The sequence below is a fragment of the Gopherus evgoodei genome, chromosome 11 (genome assembly GCF_007399415.2).
Source record: "Gopherus evgoodei ecotype Sinaloan lineage chromosome 11, rGopEvg1_v1.p, whole genome shotgun sequence".
In the NCBI taxonomy this organism is placed as follows: Eukaryota; Metazoa; Chordata; order Testudines; family Testudinidae; genus Gopherus; species Gopherus evgoodei.
The window spans coordinates 27,470,799-27,491,812 of record NC_044332.1 but is presented as its reverse complement, the minus strand read 5'-3'; the positions used below and the strand labels follow the sequence as shown (position 1 = coordinate 27,491,812).

The 21,014-nt window shown below is 41.6% G+C and overlaps 1 protein-coding gene across 1 annotated transcript in view; it reads right to left on the bottom strand.

Moving 5' to 3' along the window:
• Positions 1-917: 917 nt before the first annotated feature.
• Positions 918-21,014, bottom strand: part of TMEFF2 (transmembrane protein with EGF like and two follistatin like domains 2) — a 181,240-nt gene continuing 161,143 nt past the window's right edge. Inside the window, exons 8-10 of the mRNA XM_030580806.1 lie at positions 11,447-11,570; positions 8,507-8,665; positions 918-1,241 (exon numbers count right to left, since the gene is read on the bottom strand). Of these exons, the coding sequence (XP_030436666.1) occupies positions 1,145-1,241; positions 8,507-8,665; positions 11,447-11,570 (380 nt within the window). The 3' untranslated portion in view covers positions 918-1,144. The remainder of the gene's footprint in view (positions 1,242-8,506; positions 8,666-11,446; positions 11,571-21,014) is intronic.

Below are 21,014 nucleotides of genomic sequence, written 5' to 3'. Positions count from 1 at the left end.
TAATTTTCACTCATCAAAAAGAAGCAATTTTTCACTCACCCCGGTGACCAAGAGTTGAAGATTGCTGCATTCCAGACCAATGCATATGCTTTAGGTTCACCTTGACAGTTACTTTATTCCTTTCCAAATAGAAACATTATCCTCCCCGCCCTTCTGTAACGGTTATACAGAATTTCCATTTCCCCGTCAGTTCTGATTTAATTTTGAAGGCAAAGACTCCTATTCTTTGGGGGTGGGGTGGGGGAGTGAAGATGGAAGCAGGAGTGAAAGTAACTTAAAGGACTTACAGGGACGCAGGGCAGCTGGGGACCTGGGCAACGTGGTGGAAGGGGGGCTCTGTCGGTGATTTAAAGGGCCTGGGGCTCCGGCCACTGCTGGGAGTCCTGGGCCCTTTTAAATCACTGGGCCCTGTGGAAGCTTCCCTTTTTGCCCCTTCCGCCCCCTTTAGTGACCCTGCCAGTACAGTGGTTAAAGTGCTGCTGCGGCAGTCCTCTAACATCGGCTGTGTACCGGCGGCCACTTTCTTACCGGTACGCCGTACCGGCCTGTACCAGCTTACTTTCACCTCTGGATGGAGGAGGAGGAGAAGGATAAGGCTCATGAAGTGTATTTGACTCCAGGATCTGAAATATTTTATGCCTACTCAGAATAGACTAAGCTATTCTTCATCTTTCCTAGAATCATAATTTTCCTTGATATCGGACTTACTTAAAACTCTACCCAGTGAATCCAGGAGAGGCTAATATTGTGCCACTAGAATTGGAATATGAAAAGATATTTGTTGGTGTCCATTGATAAGATCCAGAGATTATACACAGTTATAAGATACAGCAAATTTAAGGCCATGTTTTTTCTCATCACTGAGTATTTATTATATATAACAAATACATGAAAAAGAAAAAACTATATTGTGTGATATAAATAGTTTATTTACATTACAGAAAAACATCAAGACAATGTATACTATTTCAAATATATCCATACATAATCAAATATAGCTGTAAGTACATGTTTTCATTGGTGTAGATTACCACAAATGCAAGGCAACATGTGTAGATCTTGTTTAAATCTTTTGTCTATAATACTGTATTTTGTAGTCCAAGCTCTCTGCAGTTAGATTTGCCATTGTGGAAACATGCACTCTTTAAATTAACCTGGTCGATGCTCTTGTTGTGTTGTCTGAACTGTAGTGCCCTGTGTTTTGCTTCTGTCTGTGGATTCTGTTGCTCCTGGGACATTTTCTGGAAGAAATGGGGGGAAAAACACACAAATCATAGTGAGGCATTTGCTTAACAAAAGGGCTTGGGTGATAATGTGAGGATGGGAAGCCGAAGAGGAAACAGATCTTCCTCCCAGTCATTAGATTTCCTCCCAAACAATGTGGCAAAGAGAACAATTGGGCCATGCTCTCTGCATTCCTGTGAAAAACTTCAGCCTCAGTACAAAAAACTAAATTAAGAGAAAACTAAGGCTGCACAGTTAAGCACTCACAAGTAAGGCTAAGTTTTTGTCATGGATATTTTTAGTAAAAGTCCTGGACCGGTTGCAGGCAATAAACAAAAATTCATGGAAGCCCGTGACCTGTCCCTGACTTTCACTAAAAATATCCCTGACAAAATGAGGAGGTGGGTCCAGCACCCACTGCTGCTAGGGCTCCTGGGTCCCCCACCGATGTGATCAGTGGGAGCTCTGGGGTCCCCTGCTGCTGTGGGGAATGGGATCTGTGGAGTCCCGTCATCCCTGGGGTGGTTGGGCAGTTGCGGGGAGTCCCCTGCTGTCTGCTGCGGCTGGGCAGCTCCTGGGAGTCCCCGTTGCCCCCAGTTGGACAGCTGCAGGGTGCCCCCACCTGGGGGCAGAAAAGTCCTGGAGGTCAGCGTGACTTCTGTGACATAATTGTAGGCTTACTCATAAGACAAGTGATGTCAAAGTTAAGGTTGCAAGTACAACTTTAAGTCTGCCCCTTTGTAATAAGCATGTACTACACAATACATTTCCTAATTGAACTGTCACATATATTATTTCTTAACTAATATAACTATTTTCAGGAAACAGTAGGAGGAGCTAGACTAGGAAAGATCCCATACTCATTTACTAGATACCGTAAATCCCTGAAACATTTAGAAAGTGGACCTGGACATGAGGAGTAAATATTTGCGGGCCTGATTTTGTTTTTTTAGAGGTGCTAAGCATCCACAGCTGCTACTGGTTTCCATGAAAATTATGGACGTTCACACTGGTATACACTGGGGGTGGGGGGAAATCGATCTAAGATGCGCAACTTCAGCTACAAGAATAGTGTAGGTGAAGTCAACGCATCTTAGATCGACTTAGAATTGCTTACTTCGAATCCTCGCGTGGAGGGATTGACGGCCGCAGCTGCCCCATCGACTTTTATTTCCACCTCTCGCCGAGCTGGAGTTCAGCAGTCGATGGGAGAGCGATCAGGGATCGATTTATCGCGTCTACACTACATGCGATAAATTGATCCCTGATAGATTGATTGCTACCCGCTGATCCGATGGGTAGTGTAGACGTACCCTTAGAGAGCACCTAGCTTAGCTATGGATGCCTGCCCAACACAGCATTCCTTACTTGCATATAACTGTAGAGCTTAGGCAAGAAAGACACTCCATTGTACATGCTGAGAATTGTATTTCATTTGGATAATGGCAAAAGCCAAACTGTTTTACTCCATTATAAGGCTGTACACTCAGTGAGGGCTATTTTCATGCTGCATTTCAACGTTTAACAACACGCTGTTTTTGCTGGAAGGGCTCTTCTAAAGAATTTGTCACTAAACAGAAGATTATAAAATATTCCCAGTATCAGTCGAGATCAAGCATAGGATATTTCAGTCCCAAGAGTGAAGATTTCCAATAGTTATAAGCAGCAGAGTGGGGAGTTAAAATGGAAACATCAAGCAAGTTTAACTATAGCAGGGAGGTGACCAGCGCCTTGTTAAAATATCCTCTTAAAAATATATTCTCTTTTTATGTTGGATATTAGTAGAAAAATAGTGAGCTGCAAAAAGACAACTGGAAATAGAAACACTCCTAAATCCTTAAACAGGGTGAGTGGGGAGAGAGAGAGAGAGAGAGAGACAAAAAAGAGAGAGTTTCCCTCCAGAACCCTGGGTTCATCCACTTTCTGCACGCTAAATGCAGCTAGCATTTCTGCAACAGTACTTGCAATTTCTTGAGTGGCTTAACAGAGAGAAGCACCTAAAATATCAAGAGACCCTACTGAGATAGAAAGTCCAACTGTATTGTATATCCTTGCTTTCTTGCTTATGCAGGCTTTGGCCAACTTACGATCTCTATTACAATCCATGAAATCCCACTGACGCTACATGAGACTAGAACATGATGTCTCTCACACACAGTGACAGGTTAGAATGTTTGCCTTTATCTCTGTAGCCAACGCAGCTTTATAAGTAAAATAGAACCCAATAAAATGTTGGTACCAGCTGAAAATCAAGCAGCATTTGTTGCTGTGTATGAAGGATTTTTTTTTCCTTCTAACTGAACAGAATTGATGTCCAACTGTGGCACTGCCAGTAAAAGGCTACATCTCTGTGGACAAAACAGCACTGGTAGAGGGTTTTTTAAATAGTTTCCAAAAGTATAAAATAGGGATGATATAAATGTTTGATACCGTGTGGGCCAGATCCTCAGCTGGGGTCAATTGGTGAACTCCACAGAGGTCAATGGCTTCAGGCCAGCTGAAGCTGCAGCCCTGACTGCTCTCACTTTTAAATGAGACTGCTCTTATTATAAGGGCTGCATGCTCATGCCCATAATTTCGCCCCCTTCTTTTCACAGGGGGAAGGTGGGCTGCTATCCGCATAACTGGAAATATAAGTCGATATTCCTGAAGTTCTCAGAAGGACAGGGCAAACCTTTCATTATGAGACCCATGTAGACTTTGCCTGGACTGTGATTTCATTACAAACTCAGACTTTGCTGCATGTTCATGAGAAGCTTGGCAAACCTTTTGTATGAACTAGGGCACCATTGTTAGCAAACCTAGGACTGATTCACAGAGCTACATGTCATCTGCTCACTGACCACCTCATAGCTCAGAGTAGCCTCTTGTGCACACTGAACAGCGATGGCAAAATAGGACCTTGCAGTATTCCACAAGAATGATCTCTGGAATCTCTCAAGCAAGAAAGAACGGAACCACTAAATCACAGTGCACCTAGAATCTGCAAGTGAATCAATAAAATGTAATGATCAGGGGTATCAAGGATGCTTGACCAATCAGAAAAAATGAATATCGACATTAGACCTTTGACCACTGGCCACTCCACTCTACAAAAGTGGAGGTTGTTAACCAAAACACCCAAAACAACCCCCAAACAAACTAGCATAACCTCTATACCCAAGTCTAAAGCCAAAATGTGAGTTAACAATTAGGGGCGAAAGAGTGCTATTAGCTGAGAGACAAGTGTGTGAAAGCATCAATTCTCTGGATGACAGGATCCTAGATGACTGTGCGGGGGTGACCAGTGCCTTGTTAAAATATCCTCTTAAAACATATATTCACTTTTTATTTTGGGCATTTGTAGAAAAATAGTGAGCTGCAAAAAGACAACTGGAAACAGAAAGACTCCCAAATCCTTAAACAGGGTGACTGGATGCAGAGATTTCAGAATTTCTTTAGACAAGAAAAGAAAAGGAATTAGGGCCCTGTTTTTAAACCTAAGCGCTGAACAGGCCTTTAGGTGGCTAAATATAGATTTATGTGTCTTCAGGACTCCATATTTGAAAATTGGGTCCTTATCTTGTCACTAACAAGTAACTAGGCAGAGTTGGAATATTTCCAGGGGCAATCCAGAGATGCAGGTGTGGTCTGTGCAGCCACCAAATGTATGGCACAGCACCTGAGACTGAAGCAAGGAAAGAGAGGAATCGGAGGTTCTGAGAAGTTCTAACAATAAAGAAATCGCCTACAGGTGCATTTGGGATGGGAGAAAAGAGACTGATTCGGTGAGGGTTGGCAGCCAGAGGATCAGATGAGTGGCAGCGGTGGGATGCTAGCATTGGAAAAAAGACCTTTGCTCGGTGTATCCAAACCCATCTCTCAGCAAAAGAGCGGATTCAGACTATCAGACAGAAGCGATGGCCCAGCTGCAAGCAGTGGGATCCAGAAGGGTCGCTCCACAATGAACTCACATAATGACTGTGTGATCAGGGAATCCAAAGTCAACTGGAACTTAGGCTTACTTTTATGACACAAATTCCTTGACTGAAAACATATACACATTGTGAGTCTACAATGCAAAGCGAAACCTCTACTCCAGATGACTACCAGCTACTGGGAACAAAGTTATTTTAAGAGAGGTGACCAGTACCAAGGAACTTAAGGTACCACTACTCCAATTGCTAAAGTTAGTAAAGCATGGTACAATATGGGATCTAAGCGTATGCTACCTGTGGCTGGCTTTGATGAAGTGTCCTTGGCTGTGTTCAGAACAGAGTCTGGGTCTGTAGACTCAGTGATGAGCTGATTGAGCCACTTGGTCCATGACTCCTTCAGCCAGCTGAAGTAAATCGAGCTTTGTGACGCGCTCAGTGTGAGATCCATGTTTATTTATGAACATACGCGTTAAAATAATGTAAACTAGGACACAGGCCCCCTGCCTTCTAGCCAGCTGAGGCTCACAGGATGGCTTGAGTCAGTGATCGTGTAATCCTAGCAGGCAAAGCACACAATCCATTCATTTTTAATCAAGTTATTTGCACAAATAAACTGCCATAACTACAAAGCAGTAAAGAAAAGTGCTGAGAGACAGGACAATGCTGCGCATAACCTTATATTTCCAAGTCTTCCTTCATCTACACTGTTCTGTCTTCGTCTTGTCTTGTCTGTCAAGCTGGAAGGTCTTTGGTGCGGAGACAGTGTCTCACTATGGGCTCAGTCCTGAACAACTCTGAGCACTACTGTGATTCCTAACGTCAGTGGGAGCTGCAGGCTCAGGGCACCTCTCAGAAATGCTCAGCTTTGGAAAGCCCCATAGGCATTTGCAGTGCTACATGCATGATTTTAATAATAAAAACAAATAAATGATTAGTAATAATAATATTGGCTAGTGGCACACAATTATAAGTTTTAGGTGCAGAGATCCAAATTCCGTGCTTGTGCAAACTGATGAAACTTAATCAGTCACCAGTCGAGAATTTGGCATAAGACAGTCTACGGGTTCACGTTTGACTTCTTCTCTCAGATAAGGCTTTTTAATCATATTTTTATTGTGTTTCCTACTTTGAAGAGTTCATGCATTGGAATGTCCTGGAGTTCAAGCCAAAATACGTTCACTAAACTATACTTGTGCAAATCATATAGTCGCATGTGCATTTGCAACCAGAACACGTGGAAGTTGCAAACTGCATGTACCTTTCTTAGGGCACTTCGGCCTCTGTATCTGAAATGTAGCCCAAATTGTTAAGTGAGGTTTGGAAGCTGTTTTGCAATAACCACACACATTATAGAAAAAGATAAAAAATTATAAATTAACCAGATTAGAACATGCAGGGAGGTGCTAACACATTTTAAAAATATCAGTGGGATATGTTATCTAGATTGCAGTACCATAGATCCTAATCTAAATCTGTTAAATAGGAAGGATTCATATCTTTTCCTCGGCTCACATGCTCTACCTTGCTAGGTTGCCTGAAGGTGAAGAAACTAGTCACTAAAAGAAAATGACATGGTGTATTTTCCCATTTATCAGTTATTTTTCCATCTCCTTTTTTATGTATACTTTTTTTGGTATGAATTATCTCCATGTTCCCTGTAACCCACTTTAATATAATCCATTGCCTCTTCTGGCATCTACTGTTAAGGGTAGTAGACTTGATGGACTCAGCTTGGCCAGAAAGCAGCTCAAAGCTTCAGCAGATGATTTTGCTTAATGCATTTAGGCCGGGGAGGATTTATTAATCATTTTTTTGTCTTTTCCAGGAGCAAATGCTGCACTTGTCCTCCAACTAGACAGTGCAACACTGATACTGAGATATATTAGAGCTTTTAGTTTCTATAGAGGTATGATACCTGTGTTTCATTTTCCTCTCTTTTGTTTAGAAATAAATTCCTTTTCAATCTGATTTATCGGTGGAGCTGTATGAGGGCTGAATGAGTTTCACCTTGTGATTTCTGACAAAAGCCTGGAGAAACTCAGTGGCCAGGGCTCACTCTGAACTCTTCCAGAAACAATGAAACTGGGTCAGTGAGGATGTACAGTAGCACTTGTGGGCACAAGAAGAACAATTATTCTTCACACTTTAATTCTGAACTACCTTGAGGCCACAGTTTCCATGCTAATAAGCGCTTCTTCTTTATTTACAAAAATGCAACATTGCACCTGGATATTTATATAGGTCCCCATCCAGAAAAACACCAAAGCACATGCATAACTTTAAGCACATAGGCTGTACCCTTTATTAAAATAATTTCAATTGGCTTAAAGTTATGCATGTGCTTAAGTGCTCTCCTGGATTGGAGCTACAGTGATGGGCTCTTTAGAAATACATATTGTGACAGACCCAGACCAGTGGGGTGCAGGATTCTGGTAGAGGGCAAATATATTGGTCACTGGGTGAATAGTTTTCTGTTCCCTGAGTGACCGGGGCAGGGGCTGCACTAGAGTAATCAGGAACCAATTAAGGCAGACAGGCTGATTAGAACACCTGCAGCCAATCAAGGCAGGCTAATCAGGGTACCTGGGTTTAAAAAGGAGCTCACTCCAGTCAGAGAGGGAGGGAGGAGCCAGAGGAGAGGAAGTGCATGTGAGGAGCTGGGAGCAAGAGGCACAAGGAACTGAGAGTGAGAGGCTGTGCTGCTGGAGGACTAAGCAGTACAAGCGTTATCAGACACCAGGAGGAAGGTCCTGTGGTGAGGGTAAAGAAGGTGTTTGGAGGAGGCCACGGGGAAGTAGCCCAGGGAGGTGTAGCTGTCATGCAACTGTTATAGGAGGCACTCTAGACAGCTGCAATCCACAGGGCCCTGGGCTGGAACCCGGAGTAGAGGGTGGGCCCGGGTTCCCCCCAAACTCCCAACTCCTGATCAGACACAGGAAGAGTTGACCCAGACTGTGGGGAAGATCACTGAGGTGAGCAATAAGCGCAGGACCCACCAAGGTAGAGGAGGAACTTTGTCACAATACACAGGTAGAACTAGATTTATTTAGTAACTGCTGATCCAGTTGCCTCATTTATATTCCCTTTATTTATATGAACAATATTTTATCCAAGCATCTGAATACAGAATGTGAAACTTCATTTGCTATATGTGCTGGTGTGGCCCAAGTCTGATTAAATTGGTACCGAAAATACACTCATGATAAATAAATCAGCACTGGGACCAAACAATTCTTTCTCCTACTTCAGTGAATTAAGTGGGATTTGTTATCCGAGTGCAAATGTACTAGTCTGTGTAACTGGAGACTCAAGTGGGGATAAACAAAATCCCTTTTCTTCTATTGCAAAAACATAGTGATACTGACCTTGTAATGCAGAGGACTACAACACAGATGATAGCAATCTGGATGGTTCCAATCACAGCTGCTATTAAGACATACTGAAACCGTACTGGCCCTGGAACCACATATAAAACGCTGTAGTCCTTTTTTTCACAGTGTTGTCCAGTGTAGCCTGCATCACACCTGCAATGAAAGATGTTTATCCTGTTACTTAGACATCCTGCATCCCTTTTAGCAGAGGGATAGACTATGCCCCAGGGAGGCTCTGTGTATGAAAGTACTGCTTGGCAGGCAGAGATATAGATTATACTTCCAGGTTATGCAAGGACTGCTTTTATCTCACAAACACTAAGTGGCTAGGATAATGAGATACATAGATACTTGGATGTCTTAAATGTGGTGATTAGTTGGATTAGGGGAGCACCTAGAGACCCCACCCTAGATCGGGACCCTATTATACTAAGCACACACACAGTAAAGGACAGTCCCTGCCTCAAAGAGCTTCCAGTCTACAAGATAGACAAAGGGTAGAGAAATAAATGACAGTCCTGAAAAACTGAGGGCTGTGCAGGGATAGTTGCTTTTTCCTTGGATTCACAGGTAAGCCATGCATTGGTTTAATTAACATTTTTCATCAACCTACACCAACATGTTTGTCTGGGGAAAGATTTGGTTTTGATGACACTGGGCTGCCTCAAGGATAATTTCTTTTACTCTTTGGCTATTGCTTTCCCCATACTTCCTATACAAGGCAAAATCCTACACAGCCCACAGAGCCTGAATGTTTGGACCATGCACCAGGCCTGTTCATTAGGAGCCGGGGGAGGGGAAAACGGGCACCTGCTGCACCACCAAGTTTGGTTGCTTTACAGCTGCTATTATCACCCTAGCCCCAAGGCCACAGCTGTCTCCTTGGCTCCTAGACCCTTTCTCCACAGAGGGAAGAGCCAATAGATTCATAGGGTTTATGGACACAAGGGACCATTAGGGTATCTAGTCTGACCTCCTGTATATCACAGGCCATTACACTTCACCCTGTTACCCCTGGACTGAGTCCAATAACTTGTGTTTGGCTAAAGCATATCTTCCAGAAAGGCCTCCAGTTTGGATCTGAAGACCTCGAGAGATGGAGAATCTGCCACTTCCTTTGGTACCTCATTCCAATGCTAATCACCCCCACTACTAACAATGTGTGCCTTATGTCCAAGCTGCATTTGTCTCATTTCAGATCTAAGTACTGGCCTTTGCGCTACCCCAGTCTTGGCACTGCTCTGCACCAGGGTGGTCCCGAAGCACAGGTCAGAGCTTCCTGAATGCAGCCATCACCTGCACCAGCTGCTGATGCTGCCAAGGATCACTGAGGTTCAGGGGAGCCTCAACCATGCTCTTTCTTACAGCAACGCCCCCGCCCGATGCAACAAGAGAGGTAGGAGGAGCAATTCTGGTGGCTTTTGTCCTAGGACATCCCTATGCAGGCAAGATCCTTGGGGGCCAGGCCTGCTGGGTCTAGGTCATCTTTGTGCCATAGCAATACAAAGTGGTCACAGCGTGGCACAGGATTCAGGCTAGAATGTTTTATTTGCTAATGTGCAACAAAGTCTTAGGGATAAACTTGTCACAGGAGGCTATAGGGCCAAATCCTGACAGATGTGGTATGCCTCCTGACTGGGCCCAAGTGCCTCAACTCTCATTGACGTCAGTGGGAGGAGATGGTGCTGAGATCCTTCCTGGAGATCCCCAAATCCCCTCTGATGCTAGAACTCCCTGTGCTTTGAGACGAGAACACCAAAAATAACCCATGTTTGACGTTTCCCTTGCTGGGGTACAGGCCATCTGGCGCTGGACTCTGATGCAAATTACCCACTGAAGGCCCTGCAAATGAACACATAATTTACCTATTTGTCCTATTTCCACTAAAATCCCTGTTTATTCTGCCCACTGCCACACAAAGTCTGTTTCTCTCCTCGCTGTTTCCCCATCCTGCTACCTTCTTCCCTGTCTAATTTCCCACAAAAGAGAGGCTAGTTGTTCCCTTGGGCCGGCTCCAGTACTGCTGGCAGTGGAATGGGGAGGCATCACAAGGGAAACCTTTCAGGTGAACGGCACTAGCAACTCTAAGAGACTTGGGAAATTTGCCTGGATCTTGTCTTAGAGATGGTGGTGGTGCTCACTGAGTTTTGTGCTCCAGGCTAGAGTAAGGGGAGGCATGCAACAGTCACTACATGCCTCTAAGCCTTGGAACCATGAGAGGATAATGTGTGGCTGAGTGGAAGAATGGAGAAGCAGGGGCAGCCAAGGGCAAAATGGGCAACAGGATCTAGGGGAGATTTGCAGGAGCAGATACCCTCCATGCAGAGCTTTTAAAAAAATTGATTCCAAGGATCTCCAATCTTTGTCTTGTACGCCTCAGAACAACAGCTGCAGCAAATGTGCACTTCATCTCCAAACTTTCTCCAAGTGAACATGGTGGGAACAAGAACTGCTGAAGTGCAATCCTATCCATCTCAATTAAATTTTCACTGCTAAAGGGAAGCCTGGGAGATGCTTCAACCACCACTCCTCCTCCCTGCCCAAACCTCTTTCTAAGTCACCTTGCCCACAAAGCTGCAAGAAGTTGTCTTTCATACAGTTCTTCACTTTTGTAAAGTTTGCTCATTGTGAAAATATCAGGGAATACTAGATTTCAGTGCTACAAGTTAAGGAAAAGCACCCATTGGCTACGCTTGCACTTTATGGGGCATTTTAAAAAAAATATTTAAATATGTCTTAAGGTTATTTCATGTTTTTATAATCGATTGACATTGTGGCATAATTCAGGGCAATTCTGCTGCATAATTTAGGTCTAAGGTGCTTTACCATACAAGGGTTTTTGGCTAATAATTATTTTCCACACTGCATCTTGATTATACATTAGCAACTCTACATGTTCAGCTTATCAGACCTGCTCTGGAGGAAAAGTGTTACCTGCAAGATGGTTCCAACATATTAGTAGAGTGCTCACACTTCCCATGCATGCAGAAGCCATTGTAGTGTTCTGGACAAGGAATGTAAATCCCTCTTGCACTTTCTTCCAGTTTATTTGCATTCTCTGTGAACACAGGTGAAAAGAACATCAACATGGAAGCATGTGGTAAGGGGAAGTGAGAAGAAACATGGCATTAAGTGCTCAAGATACAATATGGGAAATATTCAAAAGAGCAAGATGTGAAAAATTCCTATTTAGTTGTAAAATGATGAAATACTGAAAATATTTTGCAACCTAGAAATCTATGCTTACACAGCAATAATACACCTCTACCCTGATAGAACGCCACCCGATATAACATGAATTTGGATATAACGTGGTAAAAGAGTGCTCTGGGGGGGCCGGGCTGCGCGCTCCGGCGGATTAAATCAAGTTCTATATAATGCGATTTCACCTATAACGCGATAAGATTTTTTGGCTCCTGAGGACAGCGTTACATCGAGGTAGAGGTATATTAGACAGGAATCACCTAGCATAGATGCAGAGCTTTGTAAGCTATTTTGCGATTCTTTTGCTTATCTAATTCCCTTCAGGTTTGTGCACTGTGTTGCCAGAAAACCTAATTTTGCTATTTTTTAAAAAAATTGATCACAAAATATTCCATGAAAAATGTCCAATAATATCTGTTACCCTTTAAATTCTCTCTCCTCAGAATCATGCGGGGAAGAATCTAGATACTGATATACTTGAAAGGCTGCCATAAAAGAGATGGTGAAAAATTGTTCTCTCTTGCCTCAGAGGGCAGGACAAGAGGGAATGAGTTTAAACGATAGCATAGCAGATTTGGATTAAATCTCAGGAAACCCCTCCTAACTGTAAGAACAGTAGGACAATGGAACAGATGGCCTAAGAAGGTTGTGAAAGCTCCTTCCCTGGAGGGTTTCAAAAGGAGGCTGGATGGACAGCCATCTGTCTTGGATGGTTTAGACACAACAAATACTGAATCCTCTGGGCGGCCCTGTCTGTCATAGACTCTGTGACACTGGGCACGTTGCTTAACAACTCTGTGTTTCAGATTCCCCAGATGTAAAATAGGATCCCTTCTTCTGTAGTGGGTCTTGGGAGGATAAATTCTTTAATTCTCATGAAGTGTTGTGAGACCCTTGGATGAGACATACAACATTATTATATAGTCCCTTGCAATGTGCACAGGTATATTTCCACAAGCACTAGATGGGCACTGAACATATGAATCAAAGAAAATATTTACCCCAATGTTGCCAGTAAATTGCAAGCTCCAAATATGAATTTAAGTTGAAATGGGTCTAGGGTTAACATTTACATAATGTGTTTAAATGCCTAAGCACCATCTGCAATATACTCATGCTCATTTGGTAGAACATCAGCTGTTAACTACACTTGATAAATACATTCAAGGCTGTCCTAAATGGCTTAGGGATTTCGGCACATACTTCATAGACTTATACCTGTACTTTTTTTTTTTTTTTTTTAATATGTCGAATGTCAGATTATCTGGCCCTGGCCTGGGTGTGGGGAGAGAGAGAGAACATTCTCCCTCAATGCCCCTATGCAAGGTCAGACACAAAGGCAGGATCTACACACGAGGGTGCCCAAGGTCATACCAAGTGCTATGTCTACACTACAACCACCTCCCACCTGTCAGCGAGTCTCAGAGCTGGGCTCAACTGACCTAGGTTAGTGCTACAGTGTAACCACCCGCCCTTGCCAGGTTTCCCCAGCCTAAACCCAAACCCCTACACTGCTATTTTTAACCTGTGGCGTGAATCCCATGGGCCAAAATCAGTTGACCCAGGCCCGGAGACTTGTTGCCGTGGGTCTTTTATTGCAGTGTAAATGTACTCCAAAAGGCTAGGAGGGAAAAGGAGGAATCAGACGAAAGGGGCATGGAAAAGACACAGCCCAGTCCCCAGTTGTCCAGGTTTACACAGCAGGCCAGGTGCACTGGGATCAGCGGACTAAAGAATGCAAAATGGTGGACTCTTTTTTAGAGAGCTGGCTGGGAATTTTTGATGAAATGCTTTTTAGTCAGAAAATGCTGAGTTGTCAAAAGTGAAACTGGTTGCAGGAAAGGATCATTTTCAATACATTTCCTGTTTTGAAAAATTTTTTTTAATTGTTTAAACATCCAATTTAGTACTTGTCAAAATGGGACATTCTGATATTTTGGAACCAAATTTTTTTTTCAGTTTGAAATAATTTTTTATTTTCAAATTTAAGTTAACTTTTAGGAAAAAAAAAAGAAAAAAAGAAAAAGAAATGAAGAGGTCAAAATTGAAACGAAATATCTTGAAATTATCAAAACAACATGTTTTGACTGACCCAATCCAAATTTTTTTTCAGGCTTTTGGTTCACAAAAATCTACAAGATTTTGACTTTTTGTCCTGATTCAGGATGGGAAAAAATGTCAAAATCTCAAAAAAATTCACAGGATGGGAAACCCATTTCCTGCCCGGCTCTAAGTGTTTGTACTTTGGGCAGAGACTGTGCTTTTAATTGCATTTTCTGGCCCTAACAAAACACTTAAGGCTGATTTTTTTTTTAATTTTACATTATTGTGCATTGTCATCTATGATAATATCAGAGTATGCTAGAAATATTTTAAAATATATTTTGTCAACAATAATAATGCTATCCAGAAAAACCAAGTGAATAATGGAGGGATCTATTTTATGATAGATATCTGACATTGACAGAAATAAATTTAAGCGATAACAAAAGATTTGCATTTTCCTTGGATTTAATAAAACAATGATAATTTATGTTCAGCTCTGTAGCTCAGCCACGCTAGCATTAGGTATGCTTAAGTATTATCTTGCCTTTGGGAAAAACAGGTATAGCAGATTCAATTTTTCATAATGCATTTTTCCCCATCATTACCGTCCAAAGAGAATTCTGCTATCTTCACAACTTGCACTAATAAAGTTGAGTATTCTTCCTTATCTTAGAAGAGATAAAAGCAAACCACAATCCCGGGAAACCTCGAGGAGGCCAAACTATAGATATTGCTAGAACAGGCAAACCCCTCCTTCATATTTAGGATTTTGTAAGGACATGTCAGAATATAGGGGAGGAAAAGCCATAGGAAGGGGGTGAAAAATAGTGCCCCAGGCTGAGGATGCAGAAGTAGCCCTTCTTTCTCCGGCTTGAGCAAGGAATTTGCAGCAGTGGAAGAAGGGCTAGAGACATGAAGCCTGCGGGTCTGGTACAAACTTGCAATAGTTGTGGTATAAGGGTATCTGCAGTGTCAACATCTTTCAAAGGCTCTCCTCTGTCCAGCAGTACAGTTTACTTGTTGCTGTGCTACCATACTCCCGACCTCGGTGATAAGAACCATGGAGAGGTATCTAACAGTGAAATAAGCAGCATTAGCCTACCTGGCTGTGTAGGTTATGGACAGTTCCTGTGTGAGGATACAATGAGGAGTGGCTGCTACATTATTGTCCCATTTTTTGTTAGCCACTGTTCACCACAACATATATACATATTTTAATACAAGTCCATCTATCTAGGCCCTTAACTGAGCCCTTCATCGTGATGTAACTGTCTTACCTGTGGAAGGGCTGCTGGTAGTGAAACACTGTGGGATATTAGGTATCATGATGCATAGTTCCTTTGCACGGACCAGACTGCTCCCTTTTGAGGGGAAACAGCCATAGTGGGCCTCATGGGAGAAAATCTCTCCAAGGTTCCCTCCTGAGCCTGGCTACAGTAAGAAATACACCTGTCAGTAGAAAGACATCTCAGCTGTTGCGGTGTTGGACATGGTTGGGTACTGTCTAAACTTGAGGGTGAAGCATTTTCAGCTCTGGCCAACTGTGTCCATTGGTAATATCCATTGTTTATATTTGGAGATTCAGTCATTGCTAACAAGGCTATGGAATGAGGTTCGTGTCCTTGAAAAAAACAACAAAAAAAACAACAACAACAAAAAAAAAAAGCAGAGAGCAGCAATTTTTTTCTTCCAAGCCTGGTGGATATTGGGGAATTTGCAGATGACCTAGAATTGTCTGTGGGTGGCCCTGTGCCCCGGGCTAGCTTACTAACACAAGAATCCCTGCTTCTCTTTGATTTGTGGGCAACATTACCATGCCAGGACTTCCACCACCAGTAGGATACCCTTTAGAGCAGGAGGGGGGCACGACTTCACAGTGCCGAGAAGAATTTAGCCCGCATTACCTCTGGGGAAAATGTAACAGTGTTGGCCAGAGTGGAAGTGGATAAAGGCATATCCTTGAACTTGTGGAGGGTTCTCTATGGTTTCAGGGTACAGGGGATGGCAGTCACCTGTCATATAGGAGAAGGAATGACTTTTCCCTCCTCTTGTGGTCATCTTTTGTGTTAAAAACAGTACACTGTGCATCTATCCCCTAGCAGACCGCAAAATATAACCTAGGCCCAATAATTTGTAAAACCATAAGTGTAGTACTGTGATGGAGAAAGATTGACTGGATCAGAAATGGACTCGCCCAGGATTTATGAATGCTCCATATAATGCTTTATCTTTTAATCCAGACAGGAGGAAACATGAAATTTAGAAATGAATCTACAGTCCCTCTTGTTGATTAGAGTCTTCTCTAAAGCAGTTAGATATTGAGCTCTTAAGATTTCCTTTCCTTATCTCACCAAGCATAAAGCTACAGAATGGTAGAAAACCTCATTTCTAGTTTGATCTGCCGTTTAAGTTATTCAAAAGACAGAAGAGCATCCCAAACAGGATGAAAGCAGAGTTCATACAATGTAACAAATTCTCTAACAATTGTGCGATATGGGAGCATTTTGTTTCCCAATCAGAATATTTCTCCTGCATGGAAACCTTAGACCTTCCCCACGTATTGCCAATTTTTTTTTTCACTGCACAGATAATAAGATTCATTTTTACAGACTCAAGGAGACCCGAATCCAAATAAAGTATTCACTAAAAGCTGTTTCATTTTGAATTGATGAGCTACAAAAATCAGTGCAATTAAAAAAACAAACAAACCGTCAAAACATTGCAATGTGCTTTTATTTTTTTTAAATCATTTCTAGGCTCTAATACTCATTACCATAGCATAATTCTATCAGAGCACCTTCCAGAGATGCATTAAGCAATGAGACGAACATTTGTCATGTGTGGTTCATTCACTGTTCATCATTCAATAATAATTACTGAAATAAGAACCATAAAGCAAAGCCATTTTCTTTAACATTTAGACCACTGATGAAATAAAAAAGACTTTATGATACCCAGGGGGTTATAACTGAGCAAAACAGGTCTCCAGGCCTCATAGGAGAAGAAATAACGGGGTTTTCCCAGCATAATTTGTGATTATTCAAAAAGCAGATACTGCAGGCATATATTTAAACTAATCAGATTACATCCCTAAACTGAGGAGCTCATCTTCAGCACCAATCTCAATCTACAGAGAGCAAAGCTTAAATTTAAAGTCATACTTCTTTTTTTTTTCTGGCAGAGAGCAATACTAGACATGAGTTCAAAGTTTATTAAATTGCAGTAACATTAAGGTTGATAGCTCAGGTTCAAATTTCAAGCATGTTATATATATCCTTATTAGACAAGTAGGTGGTAAGGAAAGCTTTATTTTCATCCAAATAATGGAATCCATACTTTTTCTGAAATTTGCAATGATCAAATTTAGATGGAAATAAAACAGAAAGCCTGAAGAGGAAAATTCAGCTTGTAGAATTAATAGTTTCTTTCTCTGAGCATATGTGATTCTTGACACATCTGGAAGTATACCTCAATTTTTTATTTTGAAAAGAAATATCACATTTCCCCCCCCCACCCCCCCCCCCACCCCCCAGACCTAGTTTATTAGTAAAGCTGGCTGGAAAGTTTTCTTCAAAACAGTTTTCCAACAGAAAATGTCATTTCAACAAAACCAACATTTTAATGAAATTGTATTGATTTTAATGAAGTTTCCCATGAAGCAAAATTTTTGGCTTAAAAACATTCATTTTAGAAAAATTCAAAATTCTATTTCAAAATGAATTTTTCATTTCAATATTTATTTTATGTTGGGTTTTTTCACTTTCACAGTATTTGTATTATTTTGACAAATTTCACGACATGTCAGTGCTAGCAGTGCATAACACAATGTGTCATACTATCTCAATGGTGCCATATTATGCAGTACTACTCACAGATTACAAAATGACATTGTTTTACTTCTAAAATCACTAAGAATAGATGCTCCTTAGTAAAGACTGAAGCTTCACATCTTCTTTTCTTGTTGAAAAGGTCTCCTGTTTGTGTTGTAATGAAACAGACTGACAATTGACACTTTCAACATGAAAAGAAGATAAGCTCTCAGTGTACTAATATGAGAAGGAGCTGTTTTCAGTATCCTTGTGTTAACCTGGAATTAATTTTCTAGGATCCTGAAAACAGTTGCTTGTCTAATTCGTCATCGAGTGTTTAACTTATTTTCTTACTGAAACCGTCAAAGCGTCAATCTGTTTCATTACAACACAAATGGGAGACACTTTGATCTAGAAAATAAGGTAAAATGTTTCAATCTGTACAAAATAGCAGCCACTCAATTTTAGGCTGGCATCCTGATTTTTAATATAAACATAAAAATAAACAGAATATTTTGACTTGATGTGATAATATGTAATACTGTTACATGTCAGGTTGCTGATATCCTTGGTTGACTGACTGTCAACCAGGCCACTTGCCTCATTGTTACTTCTACTCTCCTGTCAGTATCGAACAGTTGTCTCGTGTTTTATATTCAGATTGTAAGCTCCTTGAGACAAGAACCATCTTCTTGTTCTGTTGTTGTTCTTGTTGTCCTAGCACAACAGGACCATTAAAATGGATATTAATCTATGATGTACTAATAGATAGCTGGTCTTAGAGACCTTGTTTCCACTGAAGGAATTTCTTAGAAAATGTTAAATAAACGACATCCATTTACAGATATCTGGTCTATGTTCCTTAATATGTATATTTAAGGGCATATTGATTTCATCTCATTAAAAAATTATTGCAACTGTATTTAGATTCTTTTTACTTTGTTAGTTTCAGTCTAAGTATACATCTGTATCTATGCACACATATTTTGAAGCTAATAAACATTGTTTGAATCTCATGTAAAACTCTTAATACAAGCTGAGATACAAATGAAGAAATAATTTATCTAAGAACAGGAGCATACTCTACACAGGGCAGAGAAAATGCAATCTAAATCCTGATCCTGCAGTCTTCACAGTCCCCGGACTTCCTTTGAATTCAGTGGGCTAGATTTAAATCTCAGTCACACCAGGGAAAATTTGGAATAACTCCATTCATGTCAAATGAGCTACTCTGGATGGAACAGACAAAAATCTGGCAAAGTGGGAAGTGTATATGTTTGAGAACAGTCTAATCCTACATTATATGAATAGTCCCATCTCAATCAATGAGACTTATTATGTGATTAAGAACATGCAAGATCAGTGCCTTAGGTTATAGAGTCTCACGTCATTCTCTCTGTTTCCTAGAGTGCAGCACACAGTACTGGCACTCAATCAATAGATAATGACCACATAAGAAAATGTTGGCTTAAGTAAAAAGATTAAGCTTTGTGTTCTACTGCTACTGTAAAATGGAAATTCCCCAGCAAGGGCTTTCAAAATTATTATTAATTATTTGTATTATCATATCGTCTAGGAGCTGCAGTCCTAGACCAAGACTCTGTTGTGCTAGGCACTGTTCAAATACAGAACATGAAGATGGTTCTTGTCTCAAGGAGTTTACAATCTGCATATAAAACACGAGACAATTGGTTGATACTGACAGGAGAGTACAAGAAACAATGGGGCAAGTGGCCAGGTTGATAGTCAGCGGACTAAGGATATCAGCAGCTCCACTATTTGGTAGGCAACATGGCAAAGGAGAGTTTCAGGCTGGCATCCTGGGTTGTAAAAGGTAGGTGGAGACAGGCAGTTTAGGGCCAGGGAAGTGAAGACACGCAGCTTATGTTTGATGCCATAATGAAGAGGCAGCTAATGGAGGGATGTGAAGAGATGGGTTAGGAAAACGATCTTTGTAGTCCTATTCTGAATGGACATGAGAGGGGCGAGATTGCATAGTTGTGGAGGCATAATATGGGATGGTAACAGGACACAATACCAAATATTCAATTAAAGCTATTTTGATGCCTATCTCACTGGAGACAATGTGAAGAAGAATTCACGTATATAATAACAACACAACACTTCAAATGCCGCTGAGGTCAGTCAAATTTACACCAGAGCTCTCCTATTGGTACTGAAGTGACAACTCCTCACAAATCATATTTTCTGAGGATTTAAATGTCGGAAAAGGGACTCTCTTTTGCTTTCCTAACTGGGTCGGTTCCACTTGCTTAAACTTCTCTACCCCTTTTGGAAATCTATCCCTTTTCATATACATCTGATAACTTTCCCAATGATATGCACCAAAACCTACATGGAAGAATTCCAACCTCTCCTTCTCTGAATGAGAGACATGGTTAAGCAGCGTTTAATTCAGATTATACAAGCATCAAAGACAGTGCATGAGTACAGTCAAATTATCATGTGTGTGCAATGTTTGTGTGTGCTAAGGGGTAAGAGGGAGGAGCAGAGCACCCACTTCCACTCAGACATTTATTCTGAGGGAAGAAAGAAAAGCCAATGTAGTACTGAGCAGCACACACGAGGCACAATGTCACAGAGCAGCATAATGATATTTCTTAGTGCATCTGTTGTGAGATGGCAACAAGATTACCGCTTGCAGCTCTGAGCACTTCATGATTAGGAATTTATCAAAGGAGTTTAGAAGGCAGCAATGGAAATGATTGGAGAGCTAAAGTTAGATTGTATGGCCCACCCAGAGCATGCCATCCTGTGGAAAAACTCACAGGATGGTCATAGTTACGTGGAAAGGTTACAAGGACTGGGGCAAAGGGGCAGGGCCAACATTGCTGATGCATCCACAGAGAAATCCTTTGATACTCCCATGATTCTTTCAGAGTTAGCATTCCTTCCTGTGGCTGTGCATTTGCAGGGGGAATGGTGCTGTAGCACTTCCCCAGCGCAGCTCCCTCCTGGCCATTCCCCCACAACCCAGAGAAATCCACTGCACGGCAGTGGAGCAATGATGCCACTTAGACTCAAACCTCCTGTCTCTGATAATTCATGACTGTTTTAGTGGGTTTTCTTCTGTTTACTTCAACAGCAGTTGAGAGCACTCTGCACCTAGCAGAGCTGGGCCATTAAATAATTTTGCTATATGTGTGATACTAATGGCGGAGCTACCCAGAATTCCCAGGCATGTGAGGTGCTCAGACGGCAAGGTGACAGAAGCAATATAAGAACCGAGAGTTCACAGCGAAGCACTAGCTTTGACGGAACAGACAGATATTTCCTTTGTTCAAGTTTGCACTCCACAGAGCAGGACTCCCTACATCTGATTAGTGCTTCCAATGAACAGACCGTATTTCAACAGGAAACGATTTAGTTACTAATGGCCATTCATGTCCCACCTCTAGTAAACTAACTAACTGTTTACTGGG